This window comes from Plodia interpunctella, chromosome 4 (genome assembly GCF_027563975.2).
Source record: "Plodia interpunctella isolate USDA-ARS_2022_Savannah chromosome 4, ilPloInte3.2, whole genome shotgun sequence".
In the NCBI taxonomy this organism is placed as follows: domain Eukaryota; kingdom Metazoa; phylum Arthropoda; class Insecta; order Lepidoptera; family Pyralidae; genus Plodia; species Plodia interpunctella.
In genome coordinates this window covers 6,103,464-6,123,647 of record NC_071297.1, presented here as the reverse complement: position 1 = coordinate 6,123,647, position 20,184 = coordinate 6,103,464, and the positions used below count along the sequence as shown (strand labels likewise).

At 38.3% G+C, this 20,184-nt stretch overlaps 2 protein-coding genes across 9 annotated transcripts in view; one reads left to right on the top strand and one right to left on the bottom strand.

Annotated features, from left to right (window-relative positions):
- Window positions 1-470: 470 nt before the first annotated feature.
- On the top strand, window positions 471-14,338 carry Spt20. 2 transcript variants are annotated; one of them, XM_053744525.2, is made up of 18 exons: window positions 471-690; window positions 786-1,037; window positions 1,761-1,916; window positions 2,303-2,542; window positions 2,904-3,125; window positions 3,625-3,777; window positions 4,168-4,477; window positions 4,920-5,059; window positions 5,538-5,617; window positions 5,923-5,983; window positions 6,246-6,449; window positions 6,881-7,015; window positions 7,331-7,463; window positions 7,823-8,028; window positions 8,423-8,590; window positions 8,950-9,145; window positions 10,165-10,287; window positions 10,996-14,338. In XM_053744525.2, the coding sequence occupies exons 1-18, from the start codon at window positions 655-657 to the stop codon at window positions 11,079-11,081; spliced, it is 2,901 nt and encodes a 966-aa protein (XP_053600500.1). In that variant the 5' UTR covers window positions 471-654; the 3' UTR covers window positions 11,082-14,338. The 2 variants fall into 2 exon arrangements, with proteins under 2 accessions (XP_053600500.1, XP_053600499.1); XM_053744524.2 differs by having other exon boundaries at window positions 6,243-6,449.
- A 428-nt stretch (window positions 14,339-14,766) lies between these two features.
- Ten-a (Tenascin accessory) overlaps window positions 14,767-20,184 on the bottom strand; it is a 273,620-nt gene continuing 268,202 nt past the window's right edge. For 5 of the 7 annotated variants that reach the window (XM_053744519.2, XM_053744520.2, XM_053744518.2 and 2 more), the window contains 6 exons: window positions 19,434-20,162; window positions 18,952-19,355; window positions 16,948-18,833; window positions 16,709-16,862; window positions 16,267-16,621; window positions 14,768-16,153 (listed from right to left, as the gene is read on the bottom strand). In XM_053744519.2, coding sequence (XP_053600494.1) covers window positions 15,165-16,153; window positions 16,267-16,621; window positions 16,709-16,862; window positions 16,948-18,833; window positions 18,952-19,355; window positions 19,434-20,162 — 4,517 coding nt within the window. In that variant the 3' untranslated portion in view covers window positions 14,768-15,164. Of the gene's footprint in view, window positions 16,154-16,266; window positions 16,622-16,708; window positions 16,863-16,947; window positions 18,834-18,951; window positions 19,356-19,433; window positions 20,163-20,184 lie in introns of all 7 variants that reach the window. The other 2 variants (XM_053744516.2, XM_053744517.2) reach the window with 1 other exon arrangement.

Here is a 20,184-nt window from a genome sequence, read left to right as displayed (position 1 = left end):
AATGTTTGCAGAGACGCGGGTGGATACCTTCCAAGCCATAGTGCGGAAGAGGGTAGCCTCTCTGATGCGGAGAGTGGATGCTAGCCCCAGCAGCCTTCTCTCTGTTGGCAGAGTAGATGGGTCCATACGCAATCACTGGTTTTCAGACCCAGATTCATTTAAATAAGTTACTAACATAGTCTTAAGAACATTGTTACTAACATTCACTATGTCCGAAATAAAAAAAAATATTATTATTATTATAAATATCAGGTATGTATGTATATATTACCACTATATTACCACTACACCTATACCTATATTACCACTACAAAAATAATAATTAGGTAGGTAAGTAATTTTTTATTTTCATAAAAATTAATTTTATTTTCATAAAAGATGTGTTTAAAGTTTTTATCTGGATTTGTTGTATCGAGCTGAGAACCTATAAATCTTCGCATCGTGATCGCATCACTAAAAACTTTCAACTCAACTGTCAAAAATGTTGACGGACTTAGGACATGTTATTTTACTGTCATGCAGTGTGAAACATAAATAAAGTATATTAGTTTTTCTAAAAATCATGACTTAATACGGAGGCCTAAACAATTAATATGAAATAATACGTTCGAAAATATAACTGCCACTTACATATTTGTTTTAATTAATGACATTATGGATGGTTTAATTCACGCGGCATTGGAAGCAGAGGTATTTTGATACTTAATAAATTTGCCTTGTTTTGCATGCATATTCGATATTTCTGAACAAACGGATTATTATTTAACTTCTTTCTTTTATTACAGTCAATACTAAATCGGGCGAAACATGTGAATAGTAACACACAGTCACAATTTGACACTGGTGTCCCAGACCATAAAATGACTTGGACCCATGATAAAATGCATCTTGCTGAAACAGTGGATGACACGAGGATGAAATTTCAAAGGACTTCTAGTAGTTCTAGTGCTTCTAAAACTGAGAAGTTTGATTTGTTCAAAAAGCTTCACGAGTTATACAACGAGTTGAGTAGAGATGAACCATCACAATCCAACTTTGTAAGTTTTTTTTGTTAAATTACTTCTCAACTAGTAAATATATACCTTTATGTTTGACAGCAAACTATATAAATTCATAACATATATCTGTGACTTCAGCATAACATGTTGACTGCACAAAAACATATCATGGTTTCAGCGAATGTCCCAGCAGCAGTGCTTGGTGCACATGTTATTGCAAGCAAATGTCCCCTTAAAATTTTTAGTTATGATATATGGCTAGGCTGCAGTATGTGTTAAAAGGTTAAAAAGTAATGGTATGAATTGTTATAAATTTAAAGCAACACAAAGACACCATAATCAACTCATTTGATGAATTAAAATAGTCAATTTTCTTTACATACTTCAAGGTATTATTTGAACTTCATAAATATTAATTTATGATTCCTAAGATCTACCTTATGAACTGGTGCAAATGCGCCAGTCATATGCATTCCCAGATCTGGGAAGATGTGGCTACTTTTCCACTAGTCAAATCAGATACTTTTTCTAAAAAAAATATGTATATTGTAAAATGATGTCACAATATCTGAGTCAAAATGCATTCTTAATATATTAAAATGAGAATAAAAAAAAAAAATTAGGTACTTGGTTAATAAAACTGATCAATTGAAGTGATGTTTAATTATTGTGTTTCATCAATTTTTATTCTGTAATGCTCTTCTATAATATATTGTTAAAGAAACCATGTTAAATGTTAAATTTTACATCTTGTTCTTACAGCAAGGACTCAAGACTACATCATACCTTCTCGAGAAGCTATTGGCCACTTATAATCTTAATACATTAATAATCAACTTATATCCAGGGAATAAAGGATATTCTTTGTCACTAAAAGTTAATGGGAATACACAGTACCTTTGTCCGCCAGATGCTAATGTAAGTTTAATGTTATTTTTTAATTTTATTGAATGAGGACAGTTGAACCAGTTGGACATAGCTTTTGGACCACAGGCCAAGAGAGATAAAGTTGATAAGAAGACAAATCTTTGTAACTACAATATTTTAGGTATTAAAATATGTAGGTTTATTTTCTTTTAACACTAATTTATAATGTACCTACTCATGTTTATTGCAAATACATTTTTCTTTCTTTACTTTATGTCACAACTTGATGGGAATGTAATTTATTTACCTATATGGGATGTTTCATGGAGAAGCATCAGTTTAAATTTTTAAAATCCTTAGATGATTTCAACTATAACACAACAAAACCAATGAAAGTGTTTTAAGAAAAGTATTTTAAAAATTTGCACATATTTTAGGCTTCTACAAGTCAGGATGAAACTTTGATTGAGACTCCACGGTGGCCATATGAGGAGGAAGAGCTTTTGAGTTACATTGATAATGAAGAACTACCTGTAGTTTTATTGGATTTGTTAGAATCAGAGCACTCCTGTCTTTTTTACTCTGGTTGCATAATAGCTCAGGTCCGGGATTACAGACAAGCATATCCTAGTTTTGTTTGTGATACTCATCATGTACTTCTTAGACCTACCAATCAGGTAAGATTTTTAATTACAAATTATTACACAACTTAATCTTTGTGTGTACAACACAAAGATTAAGTTGTGTAATGATTTTCTAACTTTTTTGGGAAAAGTTATCTTGTTACGGTTTTCTTGAATCTGACTACCTAATAATGTTATATTTGTTATCTGTAATATGTCTCTGGATTGCAATTTTAATATTGACAATAACAATTGACTGGTCTAAAGTAATAAAATCACTCTGCTAATTTCGACTCGGAAAAGAAGAAGAGTGATCTGTATTAATTAAACTCTTGCATCTTAAACAGCTAATAAGCAGAACTTCGAAATTATTTTTTATAAATAAGACATTAAATTGAGATATTATGTTGTTCAGAGCATAATAACGGACGCGATGTGTATCGGCGGGCGGTGCGGCTGGGCGGGGGAGGAGCGCAGCTCCGTGGAGGCCGTGGAGGCGGCGCTAGTGCACGCGGCCGCCCCCCCCCTCTGCCTCGACCCGCGCCCCGCCGTCGGCCTGCTGGCTGCCAGGCTTCACGCCGCTCCGAGGCTCTTCAACACTCCGCGCATTCGCCGACAAGCAAAGAGGTTTTCACAGGTACTTATTTAAATTATATTAGCGGTTTGTCCCGGCTTCGCTCAGGTAAAACCATAAACTTCACATCATACTATTCATTGGTGAAAACCGTAAAATTCGTCTGGTAATATTTGAGTTTACCGCGTACAGACTGCGTTTATATGCAATTTTGTATCCCATGGGGGTAGGCAGAGATTAGGCATTTCCACTTGCTATGTATCACAGACATGATGATTTTGTTTAGAGGCCAATGAGAAAATACTGGTCCATTTTAAATTTTTGTGCCGTAACTCCATGTAGGTGTTCGAACCAATGGTTAACATTGCGTCAGTGTAATCTCTTCGAAACTGATTGCGTGACTTTTCTGTTTCCATATTCTTGAGTTTATTTTTTTTTTACATTTTGACGTCACACTATACTCTATGGTAAAACGGCAAATTAGCCATGATTTTTTGTAATTTGATGTGCTGTGGACTGTAAATTATTTTGATGTTTTTAAAGAGAGGTTTGTTTTTTATAGGTTGCTGTAAATAGGAAAAGAAAATTGGACCAATTTACACATTATCACGGCTTAGAGTTACTCGAGTTGATACACAAACAGAGGGCTAAGAATAGCAGGCAATCTGTGCCCCACACGAGGCTCTCGTCAAAGTATCCCAAGAAACCACCTGAGGTAAATATGCATACCATACACTGAATATAAATAGTAAATATCAATTATATGCTAAGTAACTAAGTATGCCGAAGACCATGCATGCAAAATAAGTGGATATTGTATCACCTACCCTATATACCCTATTTAAGAAAATAAAATGATTTGATTTGATTTGATTTGAAAGAAGAAAAAGTAGGAACCCAGCTCCGATGCTTAATTACTGCGTTAGGTAAGGTACCGGGAAATTGCTCGATATGTATATGTGAGAGAGAAATAGAGCAGAATAATATAGTGTAGTGGTACTCAGATAAGAACTAACTTTAAAATATCAATTAGTTGTTAATATATCAATTTAACCAGTCTTAGAATAATCCTGAAACATTATAATGTTTACACTGAATCCCTCAGGTATTCAAACCAATCGAACCACCGAAAATGGAGTCCCTATCATTAGCAATGCCGTCAGAACCGAGCGGTCCCTTACGTCTAGCCCGAGCATACGAAAGGCCGCGGCCAACGCCAGACTGCCAACCACAGCTGTTTGAAGAATATATCCTAGAAACTGAGAAGACTTCTCCACACGCTGGAGCCGGGTTCTTCCATATAAAACTGTCGATATTGCAAAGGCCGTCCGATCAAGAGTTCCTCGGAGAGCTGTATGTTGACAGGGATCATGTGGAAGGCGAAAGGAATGGTGCTGCTTGTAGGTTTACTTTAGGTATGTTATTTTTTTTTCTATATCTCATTTAAGAGGAATGTTTACCGACCACTCGCCCATTATAGTCATTTGGGGGTTATTTTTTGAGAGAAAAGTAGCTTATGTTTCATACAGGTCTCTTTGACTATATGCATGCTAAATTTCATCAAAATCTGTCCAGTGGTGGACAGATTTTCGCATTTATAATATTAGTATGGATTAGCTGCGCCTCGGAGCTTCGGTAGGAATTTTGGGATAAAAGTGTTTTTGTGATATTCCGCTGGTTACCGTCTTATATCATAGTTACAGTGTAATATCTGTACATTATTTAAATTTAATAATGAAACGCGATAGATTGAAATTAGTAATAGTATAACTACTGAATCATTTTAAAAATACCGGTATGTAATATTAGTTATAGGATTTTTTTTAAGTTAATAAAAGCCGTGTCTTAATATTCCAGGTTCACGTGTCCAAGCTAATAAGTACATACAACAGTTCACGGAAATCTTCACCGAAGAAGGCAGGAAGTCCGTGCGAATCAAACACATCGTGCCTGGGCAGTTACCCAGGGTGTCATTTACAGGCAGCATGAGAGAATTGGTATATATATTTTATATTTGCATCATATTACTTTGAATTCAAAATGTATGACCGTAATTCCACCGTCAAAGGTATATTATAGACGAGTTTTTACAGGCTGTGGTGACCACTTACCATATGCTGTAAGTAAGTGGTCACCAGTGTCACAAATGGCATGTTTGCCTATAAAAAAAATTAAAAACCACTTTCTACGTGGATCGTCATATATTACCGCGCTTATATTTATCGATGTTTTATATCTCATATTGTAGTTGAAGACGACGAACTTGAAAGTGTTCAAAAACGTCTCATGGCACACGCGTGTATTGATCACATAATCTGCCTTAATTATTATTACTAAAACTACGGACTACATCATGGCGCTTTCCCCATCTGCCTCAGTCCTGTGTGCCGTCACACAACTTTAGTAGAGAAATGGCAACAAGGCGTCTCCTATTTGTTGTTGCTTCGTGACTAAAACATGGTGTTTATCTTATAGCAAGGCCAGCAGTTGCTGTTACAGCGACAGGCAGCAAGCAGCGCCACAGTACAAACTCACGCAACGACTGTCCCTATCGTGTAAGTACACCATTCGATTATTGCTAGAATAAAGATATAAATAATGTATCAAAATAAATTAGGAACATTCACTTTAATTATGTATTACCTGTTGACGAGAATAAGTAAAATAAATTGTCTATTCTGTGTCTTTCATTAGGTTATGGGCCCAGCACGCTTCCACTGCTATATTACTGATAGTTATTTATAATTGTGACAATGGGGCAAAAAAGGTCCATCAGGAATTGTGGCCTTGGAATGAGGTGGAAGACGAAATAAAAACGGATACTTACAAAATGTATAGAAACCTATGTTTTTCTTTTCAGGACATCTGCCATCGCAGCAACTCCAAATACTCACACGATTACCCGGCAGCTACCAATTCTGGTTAGATAATAAAGAAATAATCATTACATAGTATAAAACAAAGTCCCTATCCGCGTCTGTTTGTTTCTAAGCTTTTTACGTAGAATCGATCGAACACCGCTATGAAATAAATTTTATTTAAATTTAATAAATAAATAAATAATAACTTTTCGTGTCCGTTTAGTGTCCACCAAAAAGTTAATAAAGTCTTAGCCACTATATAATGTGTGAGGATCTTAAATGTTTAATATGTTCAACATTAAATAACTTGTTGTGGCAGCAGGCACAATTACAACAAGTGGGAAGCATAGCTAACGTCGCAGGCGTCGGTAACGTAGTCGGCAGCGTGAGCGCAGTGAGCGCTGTGGGCGCTGTGGGCAGTGTGGGCAGTGTCAGTAGTGTGGGCAGTGTGGTCAGCGTCGGCTCCGTAGCTGAAGCCACTCTCAAACAACAACCTTCGCCGAGTACGCCGCGATTGTCGCCTCAGGTAAGTATTTTCGCATTTTTTTTGTCCTATTATACGCTTTGGTGTTCGCAGGCATTTGGAAGTAAAACAATGCAGAATGTATGCAGGTCCACAAAAACCTTGTAGGGTTTATCCTAGCTCAGTTAGTCGTTTTAACATTTAGTATTAAGTTGTTATTCTAGTCCCACACAAATATTTTTTCGTCATGTATATTAACACAAAGAAATTTTATGTCTCGTCAAATTGAGTGTCGAATTTGTCGTGGCTAACCAAAGTGGCGCAATTTTCAGCCAAAACTGACTGATTCGTCCTACCGTCCGCACAGGGCAAAGCACAGCGCTCAAAATGACATAAAAATACCTCATATGCGCCCGTGTGAAATAAATGCTAAGTAGTTCCGTACTATATTCAAGCATTCGGCCTCATGACTCATTCTGTGATTCCTAATACAGATTTCGCAGGCGTCGACCAATCAGCTGCTAGCCCAGCAGCTGACCAATCCGCAGCAGCCGCTGAACCCGCAGAAGATGCAGTCGGCCATCATTCATATACAGCATCCGCTTATGTCCACTGCTGGGACATCGCAGGTACCACTAATTATTTAACATAGTAGTTTCACATTCGTGTTCTGGTGTTTTTCTATACTCTTTAAGAATTGCTTCTTCTTATCGAGTGTATTATTGCTAACACTGGTGTCAGATTCCATTCAAGTCGCCTAAAGGCAATTAAATAGTCTTATCAGAGTGCATCTGGTATCTGCCACCGTCAGGATTCCGCTTCACTTTCTTTTTAATTCTATGACTTCATGGCTTTTCCAAATATAGCTTTGAAGGCAGCTACATCAGCCTTTAGCGTTGCGTTTACTGACCGCCCGTTATATATATTTCTTTGGTTAATTTTAGGTGCAAAACATCCAATACACGAGCACGTCGACGACGCAGCAGAAGGCCACGATCACCAAACCCCGGACCACCAATCCAGCTATCAGCGCACTCGTCACTAGTCTCATGAACTCCGCGCAACAGTTCCAACAAGGTGAACATTTATTACCACTAGAAATCAAAATCAAATTATTTATTCAGAAATTAGACCTGTTGTTATTGTGATATTGCTAACCTAAACCTGTTAAAGTCTCCTAACACGTTCGCGGAAGCTCGACGCTCCTATATAACTACTATAGCAGCCGTGCTTCCTCCCACGTGTTAAAGGCACCTGACATGACTTTATAAATAAATAGTAGTTCTTGTCGAATCGGAATGGCTATTTCGGCTCGATTCTCACTATAGTGCTAAAGTGCCAAATTGTGTTGTTATTGTATCATAATGTATTTTTTTAAACATTCGGCACCCCGCTAATGTATGTGGCCATAGTAATAATTAGTGTTATATTTCCAGCGGCGAGTCAGAACGCTGCAAAAAGCGGTGTGACGACAGCCAACAGCAACGCCACCATATTGAACCTGCTGAATAGCGCCCCGGCCGCCATGACCCACGTGTCGGCCAGCGACGGCGGCGACCACAAGCTGGTGGGCCGCGTGACCCTGGCCGGAGCCCGGTTGGTGACCACCACTACGCACACCATGCCCACTTACACTCAACAGGTAATTATTAGGTCGGTGGAAGAGCCGAGGCTGCTGTGTAGTATCATTCATTCATATTGCGCAATATAATTTAACCTTGATTAACTCTTATATTATTACTTATATCTAATAAGGAAGAGCATCGTAGTTCGCTAGAATAAAAATATAATTTATGTTAGGTCTCAAAAAACGGTAGTACACGTAAAACGTACACAATAAACTACTTAAATCTACATTTCCACATTTTGCGCTGTTTCTGCTCTTAATTCTAGCCGAAGATAAGTACGATTTACCTAGGTTTAACCGAACTTAAGCAGACTACACCTAGGATAACGGGGTCCGGCTGCATCTAGGTTTAACCGTAACAAACATATTATTTATTTATAGTTCCCTTTACTAAACATCGTGTTTCCAGGGTGTGGGCGTGCAAGTGATGGGTGGTTACACACGCGAAAACGAAAGCACAAATGTGTCGAGCAGCGAGAGCGCGCTGCTGGAGAGGCTCATTAGTTCTGAACCACAAGCGGCGCCGGCGTCACAGCCGCAACAGCAGCCGCAACAGCAGCCCGTGTGCCATTTGCAGGTACATACATAATTTTTTGTTACATTCTATACAAAGTGTTTATATAAAAACTATTTAGTTTTAATTACTCGTTAAATATTACAATTAGTTAAAGAACTCTATTTATTAGATAACTATCTCGTCTTGTTCGGACGAGACGGCCTGACAATTGGAACAGATACATTTCTCCACAGCTGGACAAAGATTTCCCTTATTTTTAAAATAACTACGTTTTTAATCTTTTGTCGAAATCGAAAACGCTCCTTATGTAGGACAAATTTTATCAATATCTGGTTCATTGTGTCGGTTTTGATGTTCATACGCACAAAAACCGTTCTCGCTTGATGACCTAATATTAATATAATTCGTGTAATTGCCAGGGCCTAAGCCTCGCTTCCCTGCAAGGGCTGCAAGGCATCCAAGGGCTGCAAGGGCTACAGAACGTGCAGGTCCAGATCCCGGGCCTGCCGGCGCCGATCTCGCTGTCGCTGAACGTGTCGAGCGCCGGCGCCAGCGCGCCCGGCGGCTTGCTCGTCTCCGTGCCCGCCACCACCTCGGTGCTCTCCTTGCCCATCGGTCAGTCGATTCAATATATAAATACATTGAACGAGCCCCAGAGTGACTTGCGACACTTGTGTTATGGGATACTAATTCAACGATACTATATTTCATAATAAATACATAATATATATAAACATCCAAGACCCGCGCCAATCAGAAAAAAAAAACATTTTCCATCATGACTCTAACAGGAATCGACTTTACCAATGCACCACCGAAGTTGCAAAAAAAAACTTATACACAAAAAAGTTGAATACTTTAAACTAAATTATGTTTTATTTCTTTCTGACAATTGCGATGGTGACAAAACATATTATAGCTTTAACATTTTTATTAATGACGGGGTTAGCTGTTAATTGTTTTCATTACTTCTTCATCATATAGAAAGAAAGAAAAAATTATGAAGGAGAGCTAATTCGGCGCCACTCGTCGCCGTAGTTTATAAGTTTTTGTATTTAATATCTAAGGTATATATCACATGTTATAAACTTTACTTGCAATCATCTTTCATAAACAAAAATAATTTACAGTTATATTTACTTTATCCAAAAATATGTTTTTGGTGGAGAAATACGGGTTACTCATGCGTGATTATTGACGGAAAGATCGACTATAGTGTCAGTAATAGAAAACTTTTTCAAATCGTTAACGACTATGTCCCACGCCGCGCCCAAATTATCACTACTAGACTGAAACATTTTTTCTCCATTAATAATCTTACGTGAGTAACTCGTATTTTTCATCAATAATATCTATTTCTCGTGTTCGTTGAAAAAACTTAGTTGCACCGCAAATTCGCAATACCTGTAAAAGATACGTCATCATAAGTTATAACCATTATTTGTAATTACTTTAAGATCATTGTGACATTTGGTTGGCGAATAAATAATATGAAAATTTTTATTGAAATGTTTCGGTGGTTTCAAGCATGTATGTTTATTTATTTAATTTATTTAAAAACTTTATTGCACAAAATTACAAAAAAAATGTACAATAGGTGGACTTAACGTTATATATATGTGTCTGTCTTGCAGCCCAGCTGATGCCGGGCGTGAAGGGCGCAGTGCGGGGCGCGGTGCAGGTAGTGCGGCCCGTGCGCGCGCCCCGCCCGCCTCCGCCCCGCGCACCCGCGCGCCCGCCCGCTGCCCTCCACCACGGTCAGTATGCCACTCGTCTCTATATCCTAACCGATATTATAAACTAGCTGTTTACCCACAGCTTCGCCCGCTAAACGCCCTCGAGAACAGATTTTTCTTCATATTAAAATGGGCCTGGGATAGTTGAAATAAAATATCCATAGTCCTTTTAAAATACACACAGGTAGCACGCGAATCGTGCCCACGGCTATTCACGTAGGAATATGAAATCGAGATATCTTAAGATTCATGTGAATATATTTAGATTTATCTATTATTAGCTGCGCCCTGGAGCTTCGCTCCCGTGAGAATGTCGGCATAAAAAGTGCTCTATGTGTTGCCCAGATTATATTACCCGTGTATCAAATTTCATAACAATCCGTCGAGTAGATTTTGCGTATAAAATTAACAATGTACATCCTCGCAAATGATAAATTAGAAAGAAGTAGAAGTGGTAGGATAGGCAAGGTAAAATTAGGTGTAGCCGGTCTCAGATGGTTCTAAGGTCATAGTTTGCTTATCTTCTGCTACCCTCAGGTAGCCTATCAATTCACCTAGGATGGATTGAGTCAAGACGATAAATGTTAATTGTAGGTAGTAGAGATAAGCAGACTAAATCATATATTGTAACAATCTGATACCGATTGCTTCTAGAGGTGTAGCCGCTTTTAGTCATTTAACCATAACTGATCCATTCACACTCTCAATGTAATTTTAAACCTTTTTCAGGAACTACGCAGTTTATAACTCAAGTGCAAGCGCAAACGTTAAACACGCAACAAGTGAGGAGAAAATCGAACGCTGACAGTTCATAGTAAACGGTAAATCAGCACTGCCCGTTTAGTGAAATGCTTGTGCATATGCGTCTATCAACTATCTAGTTAAATTATTTTAGGTGTAACTACGCAAATAACGTAATTTAGTCAATATACTTGAATCACAACGGCTGCGTCTTCTTTAGATCATAAATAAAGTTTTGTATTCTGAGTGAACGTGGTAACAAATGTCGAAACTAAATCAGTTTAAAATGTCTAAATATTACAACTAAATTTGCCCCTTATTTACAAAAATCTGACAGCTAAAAACAAATATGTAATGAATATGAAATACTTTTGTTTTTAATCATGTATCACAATTTATTTTGTTTGATCTTCTATACATAATCAATCATGTATTTATTTTTTATTTTTTAAAGGTCACAAATATATATATATATATGAAATGTAACTTCTATATACCAAACTGACATTAGAAATAATATTGATCATGACATGAATTGTCACGAAATTTAAAGTGTTATTGTAGCGTGTTGAAAGTCTTAAAGTACCATATTATTGTGTAACTAATAAAATTTTATTTATTGTTGGATTTGTTGGTAACAACTGTAAATATGAATGTTGTTGACAGGTTATAGAATTGTTAATTTTTCATTAAATACGAGCTGTCAATGTACAATGAGGCTGTCTTCTGTTTTTATTATCGTTTTTCTGATAGAAACGCAATGGCATCAGGTCAATTCGCCTCTGCTTAAATCTTATTACACTGTTTTGTTATGAAGTTGTACTCGATAAAGGATAACACAATGTTTCTGTAAATATAATTTTTAGTCTTATACAATGCACTGAGCAAAGTAATTAGAAACTGACTCACTGTATTTTAAATATATTCTAATGTATATTTATGTTTAAAGTTTGTCTCCTGTATGTAATGCTATGTACGCACTGAGCCAATAAACGAAAGTATTTTTTATCTTTTTTTAGCATTATAGTGTTAAGAAGAGAAAAAAAAACATATTGCTTTCGTTTGCTCAGTGTGTACATAGTGCAAGACAAACTCTAAACTAAGTACTTAAAAATCGCGAATTCGATATGTAGAAATACGAATTATACTGTCAGTATTAAAAAGAGGACTACAACTTCTTTGCAGAAATTCCTAAAGTTATCAAAGTACAATAGATTTGCAGTGACTGAAAAAAGTGCGTTAAATAGTATGTAAATAAATAATGTATGATATTGTCGTCTGTATAAGCATCACAGATAATGAATAATGTAAATAAAACGTGTCTAATAGTTTATAGAGATAACAAAACAAATGAACGAATGCATGTTAGTAGGCTTAAAATATTAAAAGTCCGTAGTTTTCGTGAATAATTTGACCGTAACTTTCACGAAACCTTAATACTCAATAAAAACGGAGAAAGTCTTATGAAATGTAACGAAAACAATGCAAATAAATTGATGTACGTTGATACTTGTATTCAATGCGTTAGTGTAGATAACACATTAATAGTATGTATGCAGTATGAACTGACAACCGTACGCTCTCGTTGATTATATTTGGGCTAGAAATTGACACATAGATGTAGACTTTGAAAGATACTAAACCAAACACGATAGAATTCTTATTATTGTCACTTTTAACATAAATTCTATCAATATTTACGTGTGATTTATTTGCAAAACACTTTTTATAAAGAGGTTAAGGTTAAAAGTATTCAAACTTTTGAATATTGAATTGTTAGCTTCTAGAATCTCTCTAGATGTAAGTAATATGTTCAACGATAGTGTACAGTTCGTATTTGTATTCATTGGCATTTATTCCGCACACACTTTTTAAACAACTTTAACATAATATATTTGAAATCGCGTTTTTAAAATATTGAGATATCACAGAAATGCCCATAATAATTAAGACCATAATATATTATCCCGATTTCTATGTAACATATGAATCCTTTTTTTGAGGCATAACATGAGCCCAATTTATGTGAAGTATTGATTGAAATGAATTATGTATTTTTCGGATATTTTTATTTATATAACAAAGGAAGCGATGATATTTCGGTTAAAATTTTGGCGGTGTGTGGTGCGGAAGAAATCGTCCTTGATAAATACAAATTGATGCACGCGCACAACTTATATAACGTGGAGCATAGAGATACTTCATGTTCTATAACTATTAGCATTAGTAGTAAGATACACTGCAATTATCCAACCGTATCGTCACCAAGTTTCCTTTTGTAATTTTATACGTAAAAGTATCTACAAACACTGTTGCTGTCATCATTAATTTTAGTTATCAGAGATGTGTTCATAAAGGCATTCCGAGATATGCCTGATTATTAATCCTTTTTATCTAGTATTGCCAGGGCATTTCGTAGGTAGTGTGGACATTGTTGCCGAGTGTATAAAAAGTTATTTTTGCAAACGTGAATAAGGACTTGTTACACTACTTCTAGATAAGTAATACCACGAAAATGTAATGAAGCGTGATTATAAATTTAATACTCTGTTATATGACCATCTGGTAGTAGTGAAAAGAGGCCTGAGCCGAGACGCACGGCAGAGCAGTGTCAAATCTAGAAAACGTCACTAAAACCCGACTTGACGAATATATTCCTATTTTGTCTTGTGTTCGACAATGGTATATATCGGCAGACCAGTGATTCTTACTGGGTTGCTGGTTTTTTGCCATGGACGGCGGAGTTTGCTTACCGCCAGACAATCTGGACCCCGTTCGCCTATTGACTGTAGTGTATAAAAACATCCCACCAATCCGAATTAGGCATACGTTGTGGGTCATACATGGCCCATCTTACTTACATTTCCATATAACTGCTCTTTTATGGTTTTATAACGCCTTTGTAGCTCTGGTGTGCGTCCGAGGCAGTCGTGCGAATTGTTGATCTCATTTATTTACGGTCGTGTAGCTCAATATGTAAATGTTTATTTGTAAAATACACTATATTCAGAACGTGTAAATGTCTATTTTAGGAGATAATAAAATTATTATTGTATATATTTTGTAATGGAGATTTTTATACATAATCCGATTTTATTAAGTTCGATGGTTGTATGATGTTTCCAGTGGCGTCTTCTTTGATTTGTCTTATTGCATTGTAAATATTATTTTAAATAAGTTGTGATATGCATTCTGACTACTTCGTAGTATGAATAATAAAATTTATATGAATGCGTTGATATGAATCCGTGTATAAATTGATACATATTGTAAAATTGAGTACTTTGTTCAGAGATTGACGTTTCGGACATAAATAAATAACTTTTACACATATTCATTTTTATTTCATAGCGCATGCAAACCTCCACTCAGATGGCGGACACCAATGCGTACACATGACATTCGTATTTTAAATATACTTTTTTCAAAATTGTCGAAATATAGGTACTTATTCCAGTGTTGTACTCTAGCGTGATAACATCGCATTAATGGAACTCAATCCAGAACTGTAAATTAAAAACACTAGTATCAAACTCGATTGATCTAGTTTGCCAAATTTCTACATAAGCGGCTTTGCCACCTCCGCTTCCTGGGGAGGAGACGGAGGTGGCAAAGCGGCTTATGTATATGTAGCGGATTATGTCTCCACCAACATAACAAATTTTCGAAAATATTATTTAATATTTTCGCTATAAGTTGTAATGTGTTATCGTATGTTTGCTGAGGAATTCGGAAAGTTTGTGGGCGTGTTCGGCTTCAATGATACTGCAAGCTTATTTTGGTTAAAAAATTATGCCTTTTTATTCCTTCAAATAGTCTTCATCTAAATTTTATAAGAACATTGGACACAATCGAAGCTTTTTTACCGATAAATAAGTATAAATAATTTCATATTCACATAAATCGTCTTATTTATACATACATTACATTTATTTAATATCAGTCCTCTCAAAAGGTCCATTCTCTCCCTGCAAATTAAATTTTAATATTTACATAGCGATAGGGATTCGCGACTACCGTACATACATACATCAACAATTAACAATTAATAGAGACTATTTACAAAATATATTCACAGACACTCGCAGTCATTCGTCACCGTTCACTCGCGCGTCGACCTCGTTCACTCGATTTGGCATTAGTATGGCGGCACGTCACTAGCAGTCGTCCCGGACGAGCCACCAGGGCGCACGGCAGGCCTGGCGCTTCCGGCGCCGGCGCTCGGCGCGGTCGGCGCGCTTCTTCACGAAGCGGATGTTGTAGGGGTCCTCCGCCAGCTCGGGGTAGCGCGCCACGTCGTGCGCGTACTCGCCCTCGTAGCCCGCCGCCCAGCCCGCCTTCTGGATCTCGTCCAGCTCCGCCGCCGACCAGTCCAGCGCGCCGCCCAGCCCGCTGCGCAGCGCCTCGCGCTCGCGGTGCCACGCCTTGCGCACCGCCGTGGCGCGCGCGTGGTGCAGCAGTCGCTGTCTCTCTCTCTCCGCGCTGGTGCCGTACCGCAGATTCACTATGCTTGTCTTCCCGTGAATTTTCACGTCCGCGTATGATCTCCCACCTTCCGCCACCTCGTGGAAGGTCACGTTTAGTTTACCCTGCATCCGTTTCAGTTGCTGTTTGTCGTCGGCGGCGCGCCACGTCTCTTCCTTCACGAAATAGAACACGTCCTGCTGGTCTCCGTGCACGACGAAGGAGAAGGGCAGCAGGTGCGAGCGGTTGAACACGGACGTGTAGACGTCCTTGTAGATCGCGTTGGCAGAGGGCACGGCGGTCACGACGGCCCGCCCGCGCGAGTTTCGGGATACGAGAATTCCTCTTCCGAATGGAGGTTCGGAGTCCGAGCCGATTCGTTTAGGAGTTAAGTTAAGGGCATCCGTTTTTAGAGCAGACATTGCTGGTATAGAAAGGCTTCTGAAGTCTGCTATTCGTTTGTTAGACATGTGAGACAGGAAGCCGGATTCGATGGTTACAGTTGGCAGGAGGGACATGGCGGACGGCAAGCCGGGGCTGGAGTCGGTGGGGGCGACGCCCCACACCGGGCGACCTCGGGGTATGCTGGGTAGCACGGAGCCACCGGGCAATTCGTCAGGGTAAAGTTGTGGGGCCAGGCTTTTAGTGTCGTAGCCTAGTAGTTTCAGCCAAGACAAGTGATCTGAAAACAATCGGAATTTAGGTTAGAGATCATTGTAAACTGAGACGATGATGATCCATTTTTGCACAAATGTATAAACAATTATATTTTATTATTGTAGAATATACAATTACCTGTAGGCTTCTTATTTTGAGGCTTCACATTGATGGGGTCGTTGCCATTAAATCTGTACAGATGCAACTGCGCGGGACTATGAATCCTTTCTATCAAGTCTTCCCAAAGTGGGGACATCCATTGCCCTATTAGAGGATCGTAGACTTTTCCATTGGCCATATGGACTAGTGACGTCACCTGGTCTAACAGACCTCCACAGAAGTCCACTGGTAGATACAAGTAGGGATTTGAATCATAAACGATGTGACCGTAAGGGGATCTCATAATTTCTCGAATCCCTTCTCCATACTGGTTGAAGACCATCACAGGCGTCCCGCATTGGTCGGTAGCAATGTAGTATTTATGACGAGCGACCTTAAATGAGAAGAAAATAGAATTAGTTTTACACCTACAGAATAAACTTTGAGTTCAAATTTTCTCTACTTCGATTTTGATCTTTACCTGAGTATAGATAAGGTGTCCTCTGTCGTCATAAACCAGTGTCATGAATCTATTTTCACGCGGAGAATAAATGTGACTGACTTCATGTGGCTTCTCTTTGTTTGTGTAGAAGAATTGGGTAACATTTCCAAAGTTGTCTTTTCTAGTTGAAAGTCTGAAATTCATAATAATATAGGTATGTTAGAAGCTCTACATACAAAAGTAATTTTAGTTTTCGAAATAATGGTGGTTTTACTTACCTATCTAAATGATCATAATAATAGCGAACATCAAATCGTCCTCGTTTGCTAGCTCTTATTAAAAGTCCTTTCGAATTATATTGGAATCTCTCCTCTCTAGCATTTTGGGAAACCAGCCCACGGCTGTCATATCGATATTGGCCTTCGCCGAATTTGATGATGCGGTCCATGTCATTATATTCCATCGGGATAGTGTTTCCCCTGTAGGTCAGTGATAGCATATTACCGTTGTCGTCGTATCTGAAGCCCCAAGGTTCCTGTGCTTCGACACCAGTCAGTTGACCGTCACAATCCCACGTGTAGTTTTTAACATTCGTGTAAGTGTTTACTCCGACATTCCTCGTGTGTGTTCTTGTCTGAGATATTCTCCCATGCTTGTCGTAAGAGAACTCCATTCGGAATACTTCCATTCTATGAATATTTACAGTCACTTCTTTTTCTAAGAACTGTTCTGTGAGAGTGCGAGAGAACATTGCAATACCATCGTAAACAGACGTCTCATTCCATTTCTGCTTTGACACAGTAAATTGTCCTAGAATCTCAGGTTCTCCTGTCTTAGAATTATAGACAATATGATGGGGAATAAGAGTTTGTCCGCCGATTCGCCCTTGTACAGAGGTTGTTCGGTAATTGTTGTCATATTCATAAATTATTTTTGCGTTGCTCAGACCCGTTTTGGCTCCATAATCAAGTCTCTCTTCCATTAGTAGGCCACCAGCATAAGTAGATTCCCATCTGTAGTCTACATCACGATCAACGTGTAATATCTCTGAGGGAAGGCCGCTATTTTCAGCATAATGTATTTGTGTTTGACCATCTCCATGAATCACTTCAGAAACTTTGTTCGTCGTAAAGTATCGGTACACTATTCTAGCTCCATCGCCGGGGAAAACTGTTTGTAACAGTTCGCCGGTGTGCGAGTAGTGCTGCAAATATTTCTTGGTCGAGCCAGGCGGAGTATATGTTACTCTTAAAAATCCAATAGAAGGTTGCACACTGAAAGAATGATTGCTTCCAGATGGCATAATCACATGAGTTAGACCTCCGTCATTATCATAAATATATTTGAAACTTCTTTGGCTAGCTAATGAGATCTTGGAAATTAAATTACCGTCGTTATAATAAATAAATTTGGTACCGTCTTGAGGACTTGTTATTTCCGCTAACATTCCATGTGAATTGTAGCTATATGTTTCTTCAGTATCGCCCCATTTCCATCCATTCATTCTGTAGAATCTATCGTACGAAATGTTGAGAGGAACTCCGGCACCGTGGGGTGTAAACGATAGCGGCAATCCAGCGACGTCATATGCGATTGTAAATAGAGGATTTCTGTCAGCATTGAAGAAAGTTTCACGGCTTTTGAATTGGTCAAATTCTATAATTAAAACTCTGGAATCGTTAACCCAGATCTCGCGATTCAGAGTTTGTTGTGGGTTTCTTACGTCACCCACAAGAGTGTAAAGAGAATACATATTGTTTATGAGCCCATCGCCAAATGTTGTGGTTTGGTGTGACCACATATGAAGCATCTCAGCTTCAATAGGTAGAGCGGCCTCTAGTAAAGGATGTTTGGCTGCTGCTATACTTTCAAACTTGCCTCCCCACGGCGTGTCTAGGACTAACGTGTTATTTGTATAAATTCTTCCTTCAGTGATTTGTTTTCCATTGTTTATTGTTATCTGTTTGAACGATTGTCCATGCAATACATATTCACATTTTTTGGCAACACCAACAGGAATAGTGCTCGACGGATTAGAAACTGTAACAGCTAGTCCATAATTTTTAGCTAAGCCTGATGAAATTTGGACTTGTTCTCCTGAAGGCATAATTATTTTTGTGACGCGTCCTAGTTCATCGTAATTGTAAATGACGGTGTCTCCAGCCTGAGGACAAATAAAAATCAGAATTAGTTATATTTAGAATTATTATAATAGAAATTGTATAATATATTTTTGATTGATAAATGTAATGTGAATAATATGATGTGTATTTAGAACATACCCCAGATCTGCTGTTGAGTAATCCTGTATTAGCATCATAATCCATTTCAATTTCAGTTGTACCCTTTTCTGTTATTCTCGTCAGATATCCAATACCGGATACCTTTAATTCTAATTTATGATCTTGAGTGTTTTCGATAGAGCTGACAACGTTGCTATAATCTCTTAAGAGTTGAATTTTATTTCCTGAAGCGTCCGTAACCGTAGATAGTTTACCGAAGCTCGTGTTTTTAGAATACAAGAAGGAATATCTAGTCTTTCCAGAAGTTAAGTCTTTCGTGGTGATATGTTGTCCATAGCGGTTGAACACATAAATTTCTGACGTAGGCGGATAAGGTATTCTGAATTCTCCATTTTCGTCGTGCGTTGGCAAATAGTGTTTTAATGCCAAGATGTGTAATGATCCTGGAAAATAATTTTTTGTTAGTTACACTAATCGTAAACATAAAAATCTTATTGATCTCCACAAGATGAGTTTCTTACCTTGATCGACGACATTTAAAACACCATCTGGCGTGACAGCTAGCGCGGATATTGTTTGGAATTTAGCATTAGATGATAACAGAGTTTCGGTGCTTGTGGGGGGCTCGTCTCCCGCCACCACACTCAGCCTGCACGGGCAACCTGCTCCTTCGTCTCTCGAATTTGTAGGCAATACTGTGGCTGACATAGACGTGTTGCATTCACAGCTCAATTCTTTCATATTCTCCTGCATTTTTCCAGCGAAATGCATTATCTTTCCAGATGGATCGATAGTTTTGATAGTATTAGATTTTTTAGAATCTGATTCGGCTACGTACAAGATTCCACTCGGTGCGAATGCTATCGCTAATATAGTACCGAGACTTGAATCTTCTCTGATATCCGTGTTTGTTTTGTTAGTCGGTTTACTGACAGGCTTGCCATCGTTTCCTTGGCGACAATGTGAGGGTTGTCCAGCCACTACTTTTATTTTCATGTCCACTGTTAGTTTGAGGATTATTCTGTCATCTATGAAGTAAAGCGATCCGTCTAGCGGTGAAAGGGCTACTCCGGTTGGCCATTGTAATTGAGCTTCATATGGTGCTATGGCACCGCGACAAGGAACGGGCGACCAGTGGTTGTGGTGTCCGTGATGACCAACAAGCGTGTGGATGATGCCATTAGGATCAACCGCCCTGATGTTCGTTCCATCCGCGATGTACATAGTCCTGTCTGCTGCAATAGCAAGACCTGGAAAAATAAACATGATTAG

Coding starts and splice junctions, on each gene's coding strand:
- Spt20 (XM_053744524.2), top strand. CDS start 655: ATGGATGGTTTAATTCACGCGGCATTGGAAGCAGAG. Junction 2,543..2,903: donor TTCTTAGACCTACCAATCAG/GTAAGATTTTTA, acceptor TATGTTGTTCAG/AGCATAATAACGGACGCGAT. Junction 4,478..4,919: donor TGCTTGTAGGTTTACTTTAG/GTATGTTATTTT, acceptor TTAATATTCCAG/GTTCACGTGTCCAAGCTAAT.